Source organism: Cervus canadensis, chromosome 5, assembly GCF_019320065.1.
Source record: "Cervus canadensis isolate Bull #8, Minnesota chromosome 5, ASM1932006v1, whole genome shotgun sequence".
In the NCBI taxonomy this organism is placed as follows: Eukaryota; Metazoa; Chordata; class Mammalia; order Artiodactyla; family Cervidae; genus Cervus; species Cervus canadensis.
The window spans coordinates 71,210,571-71,229,536 of record NC_057390.1 but is presented as its reverse complement, the minus strand read 5'-3'; the positions used below and the strand labels follow the sequence as shown (position 1 = coordinate 71,229,536).

Here is an 18,966-nt window from a genome sequence, read left to right as displayed (position 1 = left end):
TTAAACATTGCTCATCACACTGAATCTTCTAATAGAAGTGGCTTATTCAGTAGACTAATATTTCACTCTTTGTCATTTGATTTAAATGTATGTTTTCTACATAGATAATTCATATCCATTGGAGAAAATTATACAGTTATGCTGAAATGATCTTTAGCTCACCTATTATTCCACCATTCAGAGATAAGCACTAATAACATTTTGGTGTGCATCTTTACAGATATTTTTAAGTGTACGAGTATTCAGTTTTGTTTTAAAAAACAAACTTCTTGGAGTAGGAAATGGCAACCACTCCAGTATTCTTGCTTGGTGAATTCCATGGACTGAAGATCCTCGTGGGCTACAGTCCATGGGGTCGCAAAGAGTTGGAGACGACTGAGTGAATAAACCTTTGAAATAAGCAAAAACAAACAAACTTCTTGGTTATTGTAGGCCTGTTTTATTTATGGAACTCTATTGGTCCTTAAAAATTCTATTAGGACTATACTGTCACTTTAAGTAGAATAGTAATGGGGGAAATGCCTTTTAGTTACATTTCTGTGCAAAAAAGGGAAGGAGGGTTTTGGGGTTATTTTGGTTCCCCCCACCCACTTCCTTTCAAAATTAAACTTGTGGTAGTATATGCAACAAAGTATTGTGAGTGAAGTGTTTCCAAACCTCCTAAAACTGCATATATAGTGTGTTCAAATTAAATTATTCAAAGAAACTTCAACTTGACTTTGTTTAACTGTCTCCACCCTCAGTTCTTGGCAACAAATCTACGGTTCTTCCTGTAGATTTACCTCTATGTACATTTCATGTAAGTGGAGTCATACAATATTGCTGTCCTTTGTAACCAGCTTTTTTTCCACAACATAAAATTTCAAGGTTCATCCATGTCCTTTTTATTGCTGAATAAAGTTGTATGAATATTCCTAACATCCTAAATATTCACCCATTAGTTGATGGACATTTGGGTTGTTTGCACTTTTTAGCTATTATAAATTCTTTAGTTCTCAAGGGCTTCCCTTGTGGCTTAGCTGGTAAAGAATTCACCTGCAACGTGGGAGACCTGTGTTTGATCCCTGGGTGGGGAAGACCCCTGGAGAAGGGAAAGGCTACCCACTCCAGTATTCTGGCCTGGAGAATCCCTTGGACAGAGGAGCCTGCAGGCTACAGTCCATGGAGTCCCAAAGAGTCAGACAGGACTGACTTTCACTTCATTTCTCTTCACTTAAGTGTTCAAGTTATTGTGTGATCATGTTTTCATTCCTCTTACATCTTTAGAAGTGGAAAGGCTGGATCATATAATTTCATACCTAACTTTTGAAGAACTGCCAGACTTTTCCAAAGCACCTGCACAGTTTACACACCCACTAGTAATGTATGATTTCCCACATCCTTCCCAATCCCTGTTATTGTCTTTGAAATTACAGCTTTCTAACAGAGTGGTTTCTTGGAGCTTTGTTTCCCTAATGACATGAATGTCTTTTCATGTGCTTATTGCCCATTTATAGACTTGGAGAAATATCTATTCAAATCCTTCACCCAGTTTTTAATTGTACTATCGCTCTACTGTTTAAGGAGTTCTTTATATATTCCAATACAATGATTTGCAAACATTCCTCCCATTCTGTGGGTTGTCTTTTCACTGGTTGCTTGGCTTGCAACACAGAAGTTTTTCATTTAGCTGTAGCCCATCTTAGGCTTGTGGTGTCCTAAGAAATACTTGTCTAAGCCAAAACCGAAGAGTTTTATAGTCTCAGCCTCTATAGGTCTGTGGTGGGTTTTCAGTTAATCTTTGTATGTGTTGTAAGCCCTTCCCTTTTAAGTACCTGTCTGGGAAATTTGCATACACAAGTTTTTTATTCTCTGGCTAGAACTTAGTTACCTGGTTGTACCAGTCATCTCTAAGAGATTGGAGAATGTTTATTTCGGGCATCCGATAGCAATTTTTTTTAGGCTGCATGTAAGCCTACTCAGCCTTAACAGTCTGAGCAATTCTGTTGCTTCTTGTTTCTAAGAACTTGGCTGATTTTAACAAGGATTTAGCAGGAGGGTTTAGTGAGAACCGCTGCTGACTCTCACTCCCTCGGAGACCGATCCCAAGGAAAACGGCCCCGAGTCACTTGCCAGCCTTTCCCCGCAGCACATGTGGGCTCTGGCGTTTTTCCCTTCGGGTAATCCACCCCGCGGCACTTCGCGCCTTCTAGTTTTCCCGCGCGCAGCCCCCCGCCCGGGCCGCGTCGGCCGGCCCGCCCCTCCGCGCCGCGCCCGCTCGGCCGGGGAGCCGCCCTCCCCGCGGGCCCGGGCAGGCGATAACACCCCGGGCCTTGGTGCGCTGGCGGCAGTGCGCGATGGCCGTGTACCGCGAGGCGATCCCGGGCCCGTCTCTGGAGACGCCGTCGCCCTCGCCGGAAGCACACACCTCAGCTCAGGGTTCGGTGAGCGGACAGCGAGGGGCGCGCGGGGAGCGGGCGCCGGGCTTCGGCGCGGGGCCGGGCCGGGGGCTCCGGGGGCCGACCCCCCACCCCCATCCCGGGGCATCTGGGCGCAGCCGGCCGGCCGCAGCCCCGCACGGCCCCGCCCGAGCCTCCAGGTTGTTCAATTGCCCCGGCTGGGGTTTAACAGTTGACTGCGGTGAGGCTGGGGGTATTCTGGAGCCCCAAAGAGATGGGAAACTGAGTCCTAGACAAGCGCAGAAGGCCGCTGATTCCTTGAACTAGTCAGTCAGGGCCAGTCTAAGGCTCTTGTCCACCACACGCCAGGTCTTCCCGAAGTCTCTGGAACCCCGGGCAGGTAGAACTTCTAATTGGGCCCGCCTTCCCCGGTCTCCAGGCAGGTGCTATGGGTTTGGCCGCCCCCTCAAACCTGGCTCCCTCCAGGCACCAGACTCTCCTAGCGGACACCGCACCCGGAGCCCTTCCTGGTAACCAGGCTCCGAAGTGAGGGTGGAGGGCAGGTGGGAATCCAGGGGCCGCCTCAGGCCCTCTGCCTCCCCTCTCCCCCGCCCCCTGGATAGGGCCGGGCACGTGTCATTCAGGGCGGCTGTGTCGGAGAGGAGTTAGGACTTCTGAGCTCGCTGCTGGATGCGGAATCCACTGCCCCTCTGTGCTGCGCCTTCATTCTGTCCCTGGCTTGGCTTCACCGCCTCGGTTCCCTATGCTGACTCCGCGCTTCCCCTCCGAGCCCCTCTGAGCAAAAGGTAGTGGGCTCCAAGACAGACAGGAAGATCAAGAGGCCCTCCGGGGACTCTCATTTCCCAGGGAACTTTATCAAGTTCTATAAAAACTCAGGATGACATGAATTGTTAGGGAGGAAACACTGGCCATGAAACGCTAGCATTTAATTCTCGTAGCAACTCTCAGAAGTGTTATTACCCCCATTGTACACAGGATGAAGCTTAGCCACACTAAGTACCTTGTCCTGGGTTACACAGCTAGAAGTGGCAGACGGAGAATTTGCATTCAGATTTGTTAAGTTTGCCTAACTGAAACATGTACTCAGTTGACTGTGAAGGGCTTATGATTTGAGTAGGTAAAGCGGTATTCCTCGAGATTCCAAGACTGTATCATATACCTAGATTTTTTAAAATTTTCATGTGCCTACTATGTACCAGAACTTGATAGATACCTTTAGGAGGAAACCAGAATCCCTTTATGGAGGGTTTGGGGAGTGGAGAGGTGGGGGTGTTATGTTGGATTCTGCCTGGTGTTAAATTTTCTGGGAGTTGAAATATTGTTCACAAAAATGTCAGAAGAGACCACATCCTGCCTTGTGTGTGGGTAGGAAGAGTGCAGAGAATTTGATAAACCCTTATCTGGGAAGACCTTCCTTTCAAAAGAGTCCTTTTGGGGTGTCTGGCTAGATACCAAACTGGGTGAAACTACAGACCTCTCCATTCCCCCTCCCGTCCCCAGGTAAAAGATGAAAAAGAAAGATTCCCAGCATCTTTGGGAGAAATAGCACTTTACACAGAATCTTCATGTCATTTATTCTTTCAACAAATATATATTGAGCATCTACATGCCCAGCACTTTTCTAGGTACTGGGGACATGGTGGTAAATAAAAGTTATGTAGTTCATGCTTTCAAAGAGTGTATGTGCTGGTGGGGAGAGGCAGGAAATAAATACAAATATATCCCGTAGTGAGTACAATTGAGAGAAATTTGGGTGGTCAGGGAAGACCCCTCTAAAGAGATGACATTTCGGCTTCAGCCTGAATGGCAAGAAGTCAGCTCTTGCAAAGACCTGAAGGAAGAGCTGTCCAGACAGAAGGGACAGGAGGTGCAAAGGCCCTGAGGCAGTAACAGACAAGGTCATTTTGAGCAACAGGATGGAGGCTACCATGGTTAAGGAGAGCTATCTGAAGTAAGGCGGGAAAAGGAGTGGCAGCTGATTGAGTGGGCTCCTGTAGGCTATATGGGAAGGACTTGGAGTTTTATTCAAACTGTAATGGCAAGTTGTTGGGGGGTTTTAATCAGAGAAGAGACACAATCTGATTTATGTTATGAAAAGATCACTTTGACTGCTGGACAGAAAGTGGATAGTAGGGAATGGGAGTAGAAGTTGAGAAGACACTTAGACTCTCACTAATACATTAGACAGAGAAATTGGCAAGGAGGACTCAAGGATGACACCTAGGTTTGTGGCCTGAGCTGTTGAGTGAACATTGGGGCCATTTGATGCAATGAGGACAGTAGGGTTAGGAGATTAAAACAATGGGATGGAAATCAGGAGCTGTGTTTTGACCACACTAAGCTGGAATGCCTGTTTGGCAACCATGTGGGGCTGTGAGTAGACAGTCTAATTATGAGTCTGGAGTTCCCTGAATGCTTAGGGAGATATATAGATATAGATATAGATATATAACCCCAAATATATGTGTGTGGGTATACATGTAACCTTTATTTCATTTTTGCTCTGATGTTTGTTGTTTGCTGATTTCTGTGGTGTAAATACTCTCCCCGTGGCTGATTTCAGGCTGCCAGTGGTTCAACAATTGGCTTGCAAAAGTCCTGAACATTTAACAATCAGCTCCCAGAGCCATGGCCTCACTTGCTCATCAAAACATCTCTCGAAGTTGGCAGGAATATTCCAATTGACAGATGAGGCTTAGAGAGATAAAGTGATTTATTCAAAGGCATACACAGGAAGCTGGTGGCAAAGTTAGGGGCCTCCTGACCCCCCTAGTTCACTCTAGCTTGCTGACTAAGAAAACAGACTGAAGCAAAAAGCACTGGGGACGGGGGGAATATAAGGAAAAACTTCCCCCTGGAAATGCTTAGAAGTCACGGTTTAGGGTTTTTTGTTTTTTTTCTTTTCTTCCCCCCTTTTCTGTCTCATTTCTTTTCTATGTGTTTGTTGTTGACTGCACTGGGTCTTCATTGCTGTGCTCAGGCTTTCTCCGGTTGCATTGAGCGGGGGCTACTCTTTGTTGCTGTGCCTGGGCTTCTCACTGCGGTGGCTTCTCTTGTTGAAAAGCACAGGCTCTAGAGCGCAGGCTCAGTAGTTGTGGCTCACAGGCTTCATTGCCCTAAGGCAGGTGAAATCTTCCTCGACCAGGGATCAAACCCCTTTTCCCCTGCATTGGCAGGCGGATTCTCAATCACTGGACCACCAGAGAAGTCCTGTCTCACTTCTTTTAAGATAATTCGAGAGCAATTAGGACTGAGAGTTTGCTGGAACAGCCCTCAAGACAGGGCTGCAGGATACTTTTGAAAGTCAGGGGGTTGCAGGGAGTGGTTAGTACCTGTGGGGGCTGAGGTCCTGTGTCTCCCCCAGGACAGCGGAGCTGGTCACCTCTCATTCTATAGGAAGTTGTGCTATGGCATTGGAGGAGTTCCCAACCAGGTGGCCTCCAGTGCCATAGCCTTTTACCTGCAACTTTTCCTGCTCGATGTGGCACAGGTGAGTGTGGGCAGCAGCCTTGGGGCCCCCTACTCCCATGTCTGATGTCTGGTCCTTTCAACCTGCCTTTACTTCCACCGCCACGATCCTTGGTAAATGGCACTTCTGACCCAAGGCTGAGAAAAACCAAATGCTGTTGAGGGCAACCTCTTGAAAGATGTTTATTTGCAGGTTGTTTGTAGTAGAAGAATGGGAAACAACATGAATGCCCCCGAATATAGAGTAGTTCAATAGTAAGTTGGACTATGTCCACATAATGGAGTAGTGTGTAGTCACTCAAAAAAATGAGTTAGAGCTATACCAGTTGACTCCCAAGAATTTCCATGATGCACTGTCAAGTGAGGAAAATTAGTTTTAGAGAAGGGTATACATATAAAAAGATCCCATTTGAGCAAAACAAAAACATGCCCTATATATATGAGTGCATAGGTATAAGGAGATGGTTGAATAGCATCACTGACTCAATGGACATGAGTTTGAGCAAATTCGGGGAGATAGTGAAGGACGGGGAAGCCTGGCATGCTGCAGTCCATGGGGCCACAGAGTCAGACACCAGTTAGCAACTGTACAGCAACATGATTAAAGGATGAGCATGGAGAAAGTATATTCCAAGAGGACATTCATCCAGAAGTATGTTAATATTGACTATAGGAGGGACTGGTGGAGGATAGAGCATAAACAAAAACTTTTAGTAAAGTATCTACTATTTACTTATTTTCCATGATTTTTTAAATGACACCGATCTCCCATTTGTATAAAATTATAAATCACAAATGCACATAAGGAAAGAATGATCAAAATGCTCCTGGCAGTTGTCTCAGGATGGTGGAATTTCAGATGAGCTTTGCGTGATATTTTTCTGAACTGTTTGAATGTGTGTATAATGAATGTTATCACTTTATGTAATCAGAAAAATCAATAAACCATTTTCACTGTAAAACACAAGCTCTGCCTCTGACTGTCAGCTTCAGTGCACCCTTCCTGCACTGAGCCACCTCAGGGGAGCGTCTCTCAAGTCTTCTCCTAAAGTGACTGGGTATAAATATAACAGGAATATGCTAGTGTGCACCGGCTCCCCCCTTCTTGTCCCCCCATCCCTTCTCCACTGGTGCACAGATGTCCTCAGAGCTGTCTGGATTCCTGTCCTGGGGGAGGGACTGAATAGACCTTTACAGTGTGGCCATGGCCCCAGCCAGTTTTCAGGAGAAAGGTCTTTCTCCTGATTGGTGGGCAGGTCCAGACACGCTCGCTGACTGTGCAGGAACTTGGCTGTCCCCTCCTCTGTCCCTTTCAGATCCCTGCTGCCCAGGTGTCACTGGTCCTGTTTGGAGGGAAGGTGTCTGGGGCAGCTGCAGACCCTTTGGCTGGGTTTCTCATCAACAGAAGCAGGAGGACAGGGTCTGGACGACTCATGCCCTGGTGAGCAGCCCCACGGTCCTTAGGGTCCTGGCATCCACCCCTGCTTGAGATCTCTGCATTTCTCACAGCTGCTTCTTAGTGGAAAATCCTATGGGTGGTTAGAGGTCAGGCCTGGACAGTGGTGACAGGAATGGAATGGGTCTGAGTGAGTCATGCAGGTGTTCAGGGACCTCTCCCTCACTGGGCGGCACAGAGCTGGACAAGAGCCGCAGGCTTGGCCCTGGGGGGCTCGGAGTGCGGCCAGGCGGGGCTGGATGGCTTGGAAGGTCTCACAGAGGAGATACGACTTTCCTGGATACAGGGAATGGCGCCACCGAACCCAGGTGACACCAATGGTAAAGAACTTACCTGCCAATGCAGGAGATGTAAGAGATAGGGGTCCGATCCCTGGGTTGGGCAGGGATCCCCTGGAGGAGGGCATGGAGACCCACTCTAGTGTTCTTGCCTGGAGAATCCCATGGACAGAGGAGCCTGGTGGGCTACAATCCATAGGGTGGCAAAGAGACAGACACAACTGAAGTGACTTAGCACACACCCATGCAGCCCCTAAGGGCCCCAGCCCCCACTCCCAAGGACCTTCTCATCCCCTCAGCCACCTCTCCCCCTGCATGGCTTCCACCCTGAGCCCCAGACCAGGACTCCTCCAGGGCCGAGGGCCAGGCGAGGTTGCTCCAGGCCCCTGGGGACCCCCGTCCTGGTGCTGCAGGGCACCCCACCTGGCTGTGCTTCCGCAGGGTGCTGGGCTGCACACCCTTCATTGCCTTGGCCTACTTCTTCCTGTGGTTCTTGCCCCCCTTCTCCACCTTGCGCGGCCTCTGGTACACGACCCTCTACTGCCTGTTCCAAGCCCTGGCCACGGTAAGCAGGTGGGCCCCTTCCTGGGTCTGGACTCCTGGAATCCCATGCCGGCAGGAGGCCTTCCTGAAGTGTGTGTGTGTGTGTGTGTGTGTGTGTGTGTGTGTGTGCTGGGGGGTGCCCGCTGCCCACCTGCTCACCAGGTGGTGACTGGCTGTTAACTTTTCTTGTGGGCTCTAGGCCAGATGCCCCTTCTGCTCCTTAGGCCCTAACTCCAGGTCGAGGGGATCTATAGGGACCTGCCAGCCTGGCACAGGCCTGGCCTGGGGAAGCTGCTGACCTGGGTTGGCCACCTGGCAGTGGGCACCATCCTAAGCTCTGCTGGGTCCCACAGTTCTTCCAGGTGCCCTACACGGCGCTGACCATGCTGCTGACCCCAAACCCCAAGGAGCGGGACTCGGCCACTGCGTACCGTGAGTGCAGGTGGGCGTGCGGTCGGGTGGGAGGGGGTAGCTCTGGCCCAGCCCCATGAGCTCAGCCACCTTGTTGCATGCTGTGCCCCAGGGATGACCTTGGAGATGGTGGGGACGCTGATGGGAGCCACCGTCCACGGACTCATCGTGTCTGGTGCACACGGGTCCCACAGGTGCAAGGAGGACATGCTTCCCGGGGAGGTGGCTGTCTCCCCCAACGCGGTGAGTGTCCAGGCTGCCTGGAGCCACTGGGCCCCCGCTTCCAGGTCACCTCTCTCTTCGAGGAACGTTTCTCCGCCAGGTCTCTTCATGGTTGTTTGGGGGCTCAGCTCTGCCCACTAGGCTCTTTCATTCCTTCCCGGCTCCTCGCACTGAGCCCATGTCCCCCATCCTTCCTGCTAAATCTGCTTCTCCTGCTGGGTGCCTTCTAAACGTGGAGTCAAACAACAGGCCAGCAGGTCATCTGGAGGGGAGGAGGTGGACCCCAGAGAAGAGACGGGGTAGGGAGGGGCCACCGGCAGGGTGAGGAGAGAGAGACAGCCAGAGGGTTTAGTGTCCTTGCAGAGCTCTGGGCAAAACCCATCCTATGAGCAGTGCCGCCCAGCCCTGAACAAGTGTCCCCCCAACCCCACCCACAGTGTGAAAGGAGAGGGGAAACCTGGGGGCGGTACCCCATCCTCTCCCCTCAAAGCCATTCCCTCTTCTGCAATTAGGAGATGTTCATCTATTTATCTGTCAAGTGCATCTTCTATTCCCCCTCTTCTCCTTAAGCAAATGACATCACTGACCTCCACCAAAATTTGAGAATTGATGTTATGAGAATAGTGCCAGCATCACGCACCCACAGTTCACTGCCTGTAAGAAAACATTACAATGAAGTCCTGTGAAAAAAAAAAAAAAGAAGTCCTGTGTAGAGATCCCCAGGCCATCTGCAGCCCAGCTACAGAATGTGCCTCCGTACAGTGTGAAATGAAGCTGTAGGGCCCCAGAGAGAGCAGGGAGTCAATCTCCCCTTCCCATGGCCCACTGCCCCAGTCAAGGGATTGCCTGGATCTGGGTGGGTGAGAGACTATGCCCCGTTGCCCTCAAAGCCTATCATGGTGCTAAGAGCCCAGGATCAGAGGGGTTGTGGCCTACAGATTTATCCTCCCTGCGTCCAAGCCCAGGGCACCCCCCCAAAAAAAATGAGAGTCAAAGTTGCTCAGTCATGTCCAACTCTTTGCAACCCCATAGACTGTAGCCCACCAGGCTCCTCTGTCCATGGGATTCTCCGGGCAAGAATACTGGAGTGGATTGCCATTCTCTTCTCCAGGGGATCTTCCTGATGCAGGGCTCAAACTCAAGTCTCCTGCATTGTAGGCAGATTCTTTATTATCTGAGCCACCAGAGAAGCCTCTACAATGCCCCTCCCCAAAGCTTCTGGGTCACTATCTAGGTGAGGATAGTGGAACAGAGGTTAGAAGTGGAGAGCAGGGTTGAGGAGCTCCCCTTGGGTGGGAAAGCAGGAGGCCAGGTGGGGCATAGGATTGCAAGAAGTAGGGAGTAGGAAGCTGAGAACTTGTCCTCCCTCATGTCCTCATGGCTCACATGAGGTTGTGAGCCAAGGTGAGACGCGTCCAGGGGCCTCATGCTAATTCCAGCTCTGCTGTCCCATAGACTTCACTTACAAAACACAAATCCATAGATAAAACAGTCCTGAATTTCAAGAGATCAGAGCATTGACTCCCAAGTGCAGTACTTTCTGAATGTGGGACCCCTCACACTGGTGAAGCTCTGCGTCTCCCTCCTTCCTCCCCCACCAGAGGCAACCCCTATCCTGAACTGGGTGACTGTTACTCCCATGCAGGCTTTATATGTATTTTATCCCATATGTGTCTTTCTCTGAATGCTCAGTGGCACTGTTTCTGTTTTCGATATTTTCTGTGTCATCGTACATCACACTGTAACTGTCTGTTCATGGATCTGTCTCCCTCTCACCCCAAGCCCCTTACTGTGGATGCACAGGGTCATTTATTCATCACTGTAAACTCAGGGTCTAGCACATGGAAGTCAGAAGCAATGAATATTTGCTTAAAAAAAATGAGAGAGAGGGAGGGAGGGATTTGACTCATGGTTACATGAATGCCCACAGTAGGCACAGGGTCAGCGGAAGGACCATTCTGGTCCCTTAGATCTCCCCTTCCTGTGGGCTGAAGGAGAGGAAGAGCACCCAGGATCCTTGGACTTGGACTGAGGGTCCCTCTGCTCCCACTGGGAGGCACTCCTGCCAGGCCCCTGGGTATCCCCACCTCCATGGGTTGGAGACATCACCCCCACTGAAGTTCTGTCCTGTCCACAGACTCGTCTCTACTTCATTGCAGCCGCTGTGGTTGCTTTGACTTACCCAGTGTGCAGTACTTTGCTCTACCTGGGGGTGAAGGAGCAATCAGGTAGGTACAGGGCTGCAGACAGAGTGTGGAAGCAGAAGCTGGCCACTCCTCTGGGGCATGAGTTTTGGTTTTGAACTCTACCAATCCAAGATGTCCCTTTCCAATGTTACAGACCCCTCCACCCCAGCATCCGGCCAGGGCCTGGGCTTCCTGACTGGGCTGGGTCTCACGGTCCGGCATCGGCCCTATCTGAAGCTGGTCATCTCCTTCCTCTTCATCTCAGCAGCTGTTCAGGTATGTCTGGCCAGGCTGATCCCCACTGGCTGGGCTTTGGCCATACTGAGCTTGCATAGGTTCAGGTTAGACTCTCGTCTCCACCACACCACAGGGAAACCAGTGGCTGGATAGGGCTTGGCAAGGCTGATGCTGGGAGGAGAGAAACCTACCTAGATCTAGTGGGACTGGGGAGGGTCAGGCCCAGACACCAGGAAGTGTCTGGGGTGGTAAAGTCCATCCATCTCAGCTGTGCCAGGGGCAGACTAGGAGTGGTTTTTAAACCTGTATTGGGATAAGACTCCATTGTTGGGGAAGGGATTGCATGATGGTGGCAGAAACAAGAGCTTGGAGGCCCAAAGGGAAGGCCCGACTCGAGACCTCAGCCTTGCCCTTGATTTCCACATTTCTGCCGTTTCCTGTACACGCCTACTTCCTGTCAACTCCTCAGGTGGAGCAGAGCTACCTGGTCCTGTTCTGTACACACGCCTCCCAGCTTCAAGACCACGTCCAGGGCATGGTGCTGACCATCCTGGTGAGGGGACATGGGGTGGTGGAGGCGAGAGGCCTGAGTCAGGGCTGTGTGGTCCTTGATGTGACCTGTGTGATGGAGGTCTGGTGGTCAGTATTTTGGACTCTGCTTGGGCTTTTTGCTAAGATGCTTCAGTCGTGTCTGACTCTTTGCGACCCTGTGGACTATAGCCCACCAGGCTCCTCTGACCATGGGATTCTCCAGGCAAGAATACTGGAGTGGGTTGCCATTTCCTTCCCCAGGGGATCTTCCCAACCCAGGGATCAAGCCCACGTCTCTTGTGTCTCCTGCACTGGCAGGCAGGTTCTTTACCACTAGTGCCACCATTTCAGCAGAGGGTGGAATTGGGGTCAGGGTCATAAAGTTTGTAAAGTTCAGCCACTGGTTCCAACCAAGGACAAGGTCAACATCGGGTGTCCCACCTAAAAGCTGAGCATTTGAGAATCTGGCAGAGGCCCCGGCAGGGCGTCCTGGGCTGTGACGATTCTGTCCGTTCACAGGTCTCGGCAGTGCTGAGCACCCCGATGTGGGAGTGGGTTCTGCAGCGATTTGGGAAGAGGATGTCAGCCCTCGGGATCTGTGTGAGTGAGGCAGGAAGCCAGGCCTGGGGTGGTGTTGAGGGGGAGGTGTATTCTTGCGTCCTGTGTGTCTAGCCCGGCGCCAGGCTCAGGGGGCATTAGTAAGGACTGGTGAGTGCATGAATCCGAGAGCATCTATGAGTGTGTGTGGGGCAGGGGTACAAGGGGAGGAGGCGCCAGAGTGTCTGTCTCCCTAGGCGATGGTGCCCTTTGCAATCCTGCTGGCTGCCGTGCCCATGGTGCCTGTGGCATATGTCGTGGCCTTTGTGTCTGGCCTGAGCATCGCTGTGTCCTTGCTGCTACCCTGGTAGGCTGGGTCAGGGGCACAAGGAGTAGGGGCCTCCCATCCTTCCCAGTGGGTATCCCCTCCTTCATCTCAACCTGTGGTCCCAGGCCCCTCCCCCTGGGGACAGGCTCTCCCCCTTTCAAGGGTAGAGGCTGTCAAAGTGTGTTGGGGAAAAAGTGAAAAGAAAGTGAAAATGTTAGTCACTCAATCGTGTCTGCCTCTTATGTGACCCCATGGACTGTAGCCCACCAGGCTCCTCTGGTCCTTGGGAATCTCCAGGCAAGAATACTGGAGTGGGTTGCCATGCCCCCATCCAGGGATCTTCCCAACCCAGGGATTGAACCCAGGTCTCCCGCATTGCAGATGGATTCTTTACCATCTGAGCCACCAGGGAAGCCCAAGAAAACTTGAGTGGGTAGCCTATCCCTTCTCCAGGGGATCTTCCCACCCAGGGATTAAACGCAGGTCTCCCACACTGCAGGCAGATTTTTTACTATCTGAGTCACCAGGGGAGTACAAGCACTTTTACTGCCTGACTCTCTTTGGACCGGTCCTGGTGCTGGGCAGTGGGGACCCAGGGGTGAATTTGACTCAGTCCTTGTCCCCAAAGAGCCCTCAGGCCGGCAGCTCCCAAGGAGATAAAAGACATAATTCTGCAGCCCCTGCCCCCAGGTCCATGCTTCCAGATGTGGTCGATGACTTCCAGCTGCAGCACCAGCATGGCCCAGGCCTGGAGACCATTTTCTACTCATCCTATGTCTTCTTCACCAAGCTTTCGGGAGCAGGCGCCCTGGGCATCTCCACTCTCAGCCTGGAGTGAGTCCCAGAGTCGGGCTGTCCCAGAGGCGCAGAAGACAAGTGGCGTGGGAAGCAAAGGGCAAAGTCCCCCACCTGAGCCAGCCAGGGGCCACCCATGGGTCTGGAGAGTGTGTGGGAACCCCCACCCCAGCTTTCTCTGTGCACATGACCGGAAGGGGTACAGATCTCAGCAGCTATACCCCTTCTGAAACCTCTACTCCCCGCATTCTCAGCTCTCTCTGAACTCCCCGGTCTGCCTGTTCCCTCACACTCCCTCCCTCTCTAGTTAGACTGATTTGGCCAGAAAACAAATCCAAGTTTCAGGATAGGGTGGGGGTTGGGCACCTTGGACCCTTCCATCAGAAGGCTCTGAGCTGGAAGCTCAGGGTGGGGGCTTCTCCAGCTTCGCAGGGTACGAGTCAGGAGCCTGCAGGCAGTCGGAGCAGGTGGTGGTGACCCTCAAGGTCCTCATCGGTGCAGTGCCCACCAGCATGATCCTCATTGGTCTGTGCATCCTCATGGTCGGCCCCACTCCCAAGGTGCCAAGTCGGGCCAACTCCCGCTCCCTGGGGAGGTAGGCACCCGCGCTCACGGGTACACACCGCAGGGCACCTGGGGAGGCACGCAGATGTGCACAGTCCTCAGGTGGACCTGATGTTCCACAAGCATGGAGTCTTTTTTTTTTTAATTCGTTTATTTTTGGTTGCACTGGGTCTTCTCTGCCACATGGGCTTTTTCTAGTTGTGGTGAGCAGGGGCTGCTCTTTAGTTGAGGTGCTCGGGCTTCTCATTGTGATGGCTTCTCTTGCTGCAGAGCACGGGCTCTAGGGTGCGAGGGCTTCAGCAGTTGTGGCTCCCGGGATCTAGAGCCCAGGTTCATTAGCTGTGGTCCATGGGCTTAGTTGCTCTGTGGCAGATGGAATCTTCCCAGACCAGGGATCAAACCCATGTCCCCTGTATTGGTAGGCAGATTCTTATCCACTGTACCACTGGGAAAGTGCAGTCAGTCTGTCTTAATGGGCCCCAAACTGAATTCATCTTTGTTCTCCAATCTCGGCTCTTGCTGCACCACAGTGAACGGTACCACCTTCCACCCACCCTAGGGGTTGAAACCCCAGGGTCATCTTCCACTCCTCCCCACACCATCTGCCCTGAACCGCTCTCTCACCTCATTCTTCCCACTTGGAAGCACAGACCCCACTGCCCTGGGGCTGATCTGCTCACTGCCTGGCTTTCACAGTTGACTGTGGGGACCTTGACAGCTGAGGGGGCTGTTTTCTTCATTTCTCTGTCCCAGAAGCTCAGCCCAGAGCCAGAGTCCAAGCAGCCACTGCAGTGTCAACACTTCTGGTCCAGCAGACAGTCACAACCCGTGTCCACGTTTTTGCACATGCTCAAAAACTTACAAACAAGAGCCTGTGTACAGACAGAGGCCCACACAGGATAGGGCCAGAAAGTGGCTCCATCATGGATCCCTCAATGCTCAGTGGGGACAGCCTGGGACTCCAGCCCCTCATACTGAGATCATGTGCTGCTTTTGGGGAATGGCACGTGGGTGGGGCCTGGAGGAACAGGGCTGTAGCTTCGTTCTCAGGGTTGAGCAGGGGAAGAGCTGCTCAGGAGACAAGGAGCAGCCACTGACACTTCCCCCCCCCGCGCCCACCCTCATCCTCCTCTCGGAATTTTCTCTTCTCTTTCCTGCAGGAGGACCAGCTACACTCTGGCTTGAATTTGAGACCCTGTGAGCCGGCACGTCAGGAGCAGTGTCTTCTGGGCTCCAGGCCCCCTTTTTCAGCCCTTTGGCACCCCTGCCTCACCGTTTAAACACGACCTGTCTTTTCCCCAGGGATGTGGAGTCTTCAGTGACTCTCCTGAAGGGAGTGGCCTGGGCTCCACCTTTCATGCCTTACCTGTTGACCTCAGGACATCTCAGAAAGTCCTGTGCCACTGACTACCCAGCTCTGGGCAACCTGTGACCTGGAAAGCATTCCTGTAGCAACTATTCCTGGAAAAAGGAAGCCCTTGCCAGCCTGGTCTGCAGACTTCTGTGGGAGTACCAGGCCCACCAACCTGCTTGGATGGCAAACCTACCTGACAAGACAGACACACAGAATTCTTGTTTCTCCTGATGGTCCAGTGATCATCTAATGGAGAGGCTGACAGACAGCATGTGAATGGGCAGAGTGGGGACAGATGGATATGCTGGGATAGCCAGGTGGAGGATACACAGATGCAGCCAGAGAGGCCAGCAGACCCCAGAGGGAGCGGATGGGGCCAGCAGTGGAGACAGGTTGAACAGGGCACGAGGTGTTTCTCAAGACCTTTCGTACAGCTAAGCTGATGACACTGTTTCTAGAAGTGGTCACAGACTGATACTGAGCCACCAAAGATCAATCATTTTTGTGAACAAAAGTTATTTCTGTGGGAATACTTTTCTGAAAGTTCATCTTATAAAATCACAGGAACCACTATTTTCTAGAGGCCACCATGTCTTTGAGGAAGAAAGATCCACTGAGGTTTATTTTTTCAGAAACAAATTAAAGGGTTTATCTTCTACTTGCTTGCTTGTGTGTGTGCTCGGTCGTGTCTGACTCTTTGCGACCCCACGGACTGCAGCATGCCAGGGTCCTCTGTCCATGGGATTTCCCAGGCAAGAACAGTGGAGTGGGTTGACATTTCCTACACCAGGGGATCTTCCCAACCCAGGGACTGAACCCAGACTTCTGCTGCATTGGCAGGCAGATTCTTTATTGCTGAGGCACCTGGGAAGCTCTGTTTGAGTATGTAAAATGTGACTCTGGCCAGCCTTCTCATCCCACCTCCTGGGAAGTCTGTCCCAAGGAGGGAAGGGGAGGGTGCCTGATGTCCCTGAAACTGGCCATGTCTCCTCAGCCATGTGTCCCAGAATATCCGCAGTTCCTCAGACCACAGGTTCCCTGTGGGAAGAGACAAGAAGTTGAGGCCAGCGGCCAGGGCAGTGGACCATTGTAGCTTGTGTGGGTTTGGGGCCTGGGGAGGAGCTGGGAAACCCATGGGGCCCTGATGCCCCAGCAAGTGTTCCTAGAGAGGCCTAGGTACTCACAGGGGGACCAGGAGGTGAGATCTGCCCCCCATATTCCTCCCCCGCCCCCAGTTCTACACTTCCCAAACCCACTGCCCAGGGCTAGGCCCCCTTCCACTTCCTCTTTAGCCCTCTGGCTGCCTCTTAAGTGTGAGGTGAGACTGAAGGTCTAAGACAGTCAGAGCTCAGACACACTCAGATAGTGCTCCTCAGAGCTTAAAGCATTTGGCTTCCTCTACAAATGCTGTCTTTTCATACTGTCCATGGGGTTCTCCCGGCAAGAATACTGGAGTGGAGTCCTTCACTGACTCAATGGAAGTGAATTTGAGCCAACGCCAGGAGACAGTGGAGGACAGAGGAGCCTGGCGTGCTACAGTCCATGGGGTTGCAGTCAGACGTGACTGAGCGACCGAACAACGACAAATGTGTAGCACAGGAAGGAACCTGACCTCAGAGAGAGTGCAGAGTGTGACCCGGTCTGTCTGATGCCTGAGCTTTCTGGCCCTGTAACACTGACAAGGGCATTTGATCCTTGAGGTCACAGGGCTCCAGAGAAAGAGCTGGGCTGTCTCTCTTCCTGATTCAGGAAGGGGCTGATAGGAAACTGTTCACCCCCTGCTCTGCACAGGCACATACAGCACACACATACATCACACATTGCACACTCACACACACCTGCAGAACAGGTTTTTGTCTGCTTGCTTTTCTTTTGGCTGCACTGTCTTTGTTGGGTTGGCAGGCGTAGTTACCCCTCGGCAACTAAGTTCTTAGTTGGGATCTTAGTTCTCTGACCATGGATCAAATGTGAGTACCCTGCATTGAAAGGTGGATTCTTTAACCACTGGGCCACCAAGAAAGTCCCCAGAACAGTTTCTTAACTCGACAATCACTGGCCTTGTGGAGACAGTACCAGGTACAAGGTAGTTTCTACCATGTTGTTATGCGGTGCTTTGGAAACCTGGGCAGTGCAGGTGGGTTCAGAAGCTTGTGCCACATTTGATTTTACCTCTATTTCCCGGGAGTGCGGTCTCCTAGGAAACCGAGTAGGAGAGCTGCACAGTATAAGAACGGCAGCAGCGGCCACCGCTGGGGGTCAAGTGTTGGATCTCGGAGATGGGAGGCGATCATGGGCTGACCAACGGGTAGAATTCCATTTCTTCTTCATGACAGCCCTATGAAGCAGGTATTATCTCATTTTCAGGTGAGAAAATAGACTAGTGAATTAAGCAACTAGCCTAAGAGCAGTTAGAAATGGAAGAAATGGTTTTGTACCCAGAATTGGAGGTCAAACGCCCACCTCAGTGTCCTCCAGGCAGTTAAAACGTCACACGTCCTTCTCCCCACACTGTTCTGCCTCCTGCATTTTAGGTAAATTTATGTCAGCATCTATCCAGTCACCAAAACCCCTAACTTGGTCTTTCCTTAGTCTCTTTTCTCTCCCATGTACTCCACCAACCCATTCCCCATATATACCAAGTATGTATTAAGTGAGGAAAAGTGTTGCAACGTGTGGGCTCTACCATTATCAAATGGCAGAAGTTGGGACTTCCTTGGTTGTCCAGTGGCTGGGAGTCTGCCTGCCAATGCAGGGACATGGGTTCGATCCCTGATCCAGGAGGATCCCACATGCCCCGTGGCAATTAAGCCTGTGCCCTGCAACTACTGAGCCTGTGTGCCTAGAACTTCTGCCCCACAACAGAAGCCACTGCAATTGAGAAGCTTTCACCCGAGAACTAGAGTAGCCCCCGCTCAGCACAAATAGAAAAACCCTGCACGTAGCAGTGAAGACCCAGTGCAACCAAAAATAAATAAATAAAAAGAGGGAAGTTCCTGGTGGTCCAGTGGTTAGGACTTGGTGCTTTCACTACAGTGGCCTGGGTTTAATCCCTGGTCTGGGAATTAAGATCCCCCAAGCCACATGGTGCAGCCAAAAACATAAAATATAGAAAAGAAGAAATGATAATTTATAACAATCAAGAGATGAGCACCTGGGGTGGAGCTACTTCTATGGAGAAGGATCCAGGAGGGATGCATTGGGAGCTTGAAAGGTTCCTAGTAATGTTCTGGTTCTTAAATTAGGGATAGGTGGTTCACTTTATTATTATGCCTTCCTATACTTCACATCTATTGCACCTATTAACTAATACCATATAAAATTTTTTAAATTTGGGCACAAAGTGAGATTTGTAAGTAATGTTTCTATGTAAAATATTCTCAATATAACATTAAACAATAATTTATTTAGCTATTCTCTGTTTCCTTCTCTCCCCAAACCAACAAATACTGAATTATCTTTTATTTATTCCAATGATTATATACAGTAGAGACCAAGGAAATATGTTTCGTTTGAGAGCTGTCATGGGATCAGATTTGTTGGAAAGAAATAATTTATATCCTGGACTGTCCACCAGAACAAATACGAAGACAACACATGTAAAAATCAAGAACATTCCTCTATACCAGAAACAATCACAAAGTAAATATTAAAATATTC

At 51.1% G+C, this 18,966-nt stretch overlaps 1 protein-coding gene across 5 annotated transcripts; it reads left to right on the top strand.

The window, feature by feature from the left end:
* The first annotated feature begins 1,084 nt into the window (after positions 1-1,084).
* Positions 1,085-15,967, top strand: MFSD2B (major facilitator superfamily domain containing 2B). Of its 5 annotated transcripts, XM_043469252.1 has the most exons (14): positions 2,211-2,423; positions 5,764-5,889; positions 7,184-7,308; positions 8,043-8,166; positions 8,498-8,576; positions 8,668-8,798; positions 10,915-11,005; positions 11,118-11,239; positions 11,670-11,753; positions 12,251-12,331; positions 12,526-12,635; positions 13,287-13,430; positions 13,816-13,986; positions 15,116-15,967. In XM_043469252.1, exons 1-14 carry the CDS (start codon positions 2,337-2,339, stop codon positions 15,138-15,140), a joined length of 1,500 nt encoding a protein of 499 aa, XP_043325187.1. In that variant the 5' UTR covers positions 2,211-2,336; the 3' UTR covers positions 15,141-15,967. The 5 variants fall into 5 exon arrangements, 4 of the variants coding, with proteins under 4 accessions (XP_043325186.1, XP_043325185.1, XP_043325183.1 ...); XR_006269525.1 differs by lacking the exon at positions 5,764-5,889 and having other exon boundaries at positions 1,085-2,423; positions 13,274-13,430; positions 15,116-15,252; XM_043469251.1 differs by lacking the exons at positions 5,764-5,889; positions 8,043-8,166 and having other exon boundaries at positions 1,085-2,423; positions 8,507-8,576.
* Positions 15,968-18,966: the final 2,999 nt, after the last annotated feature.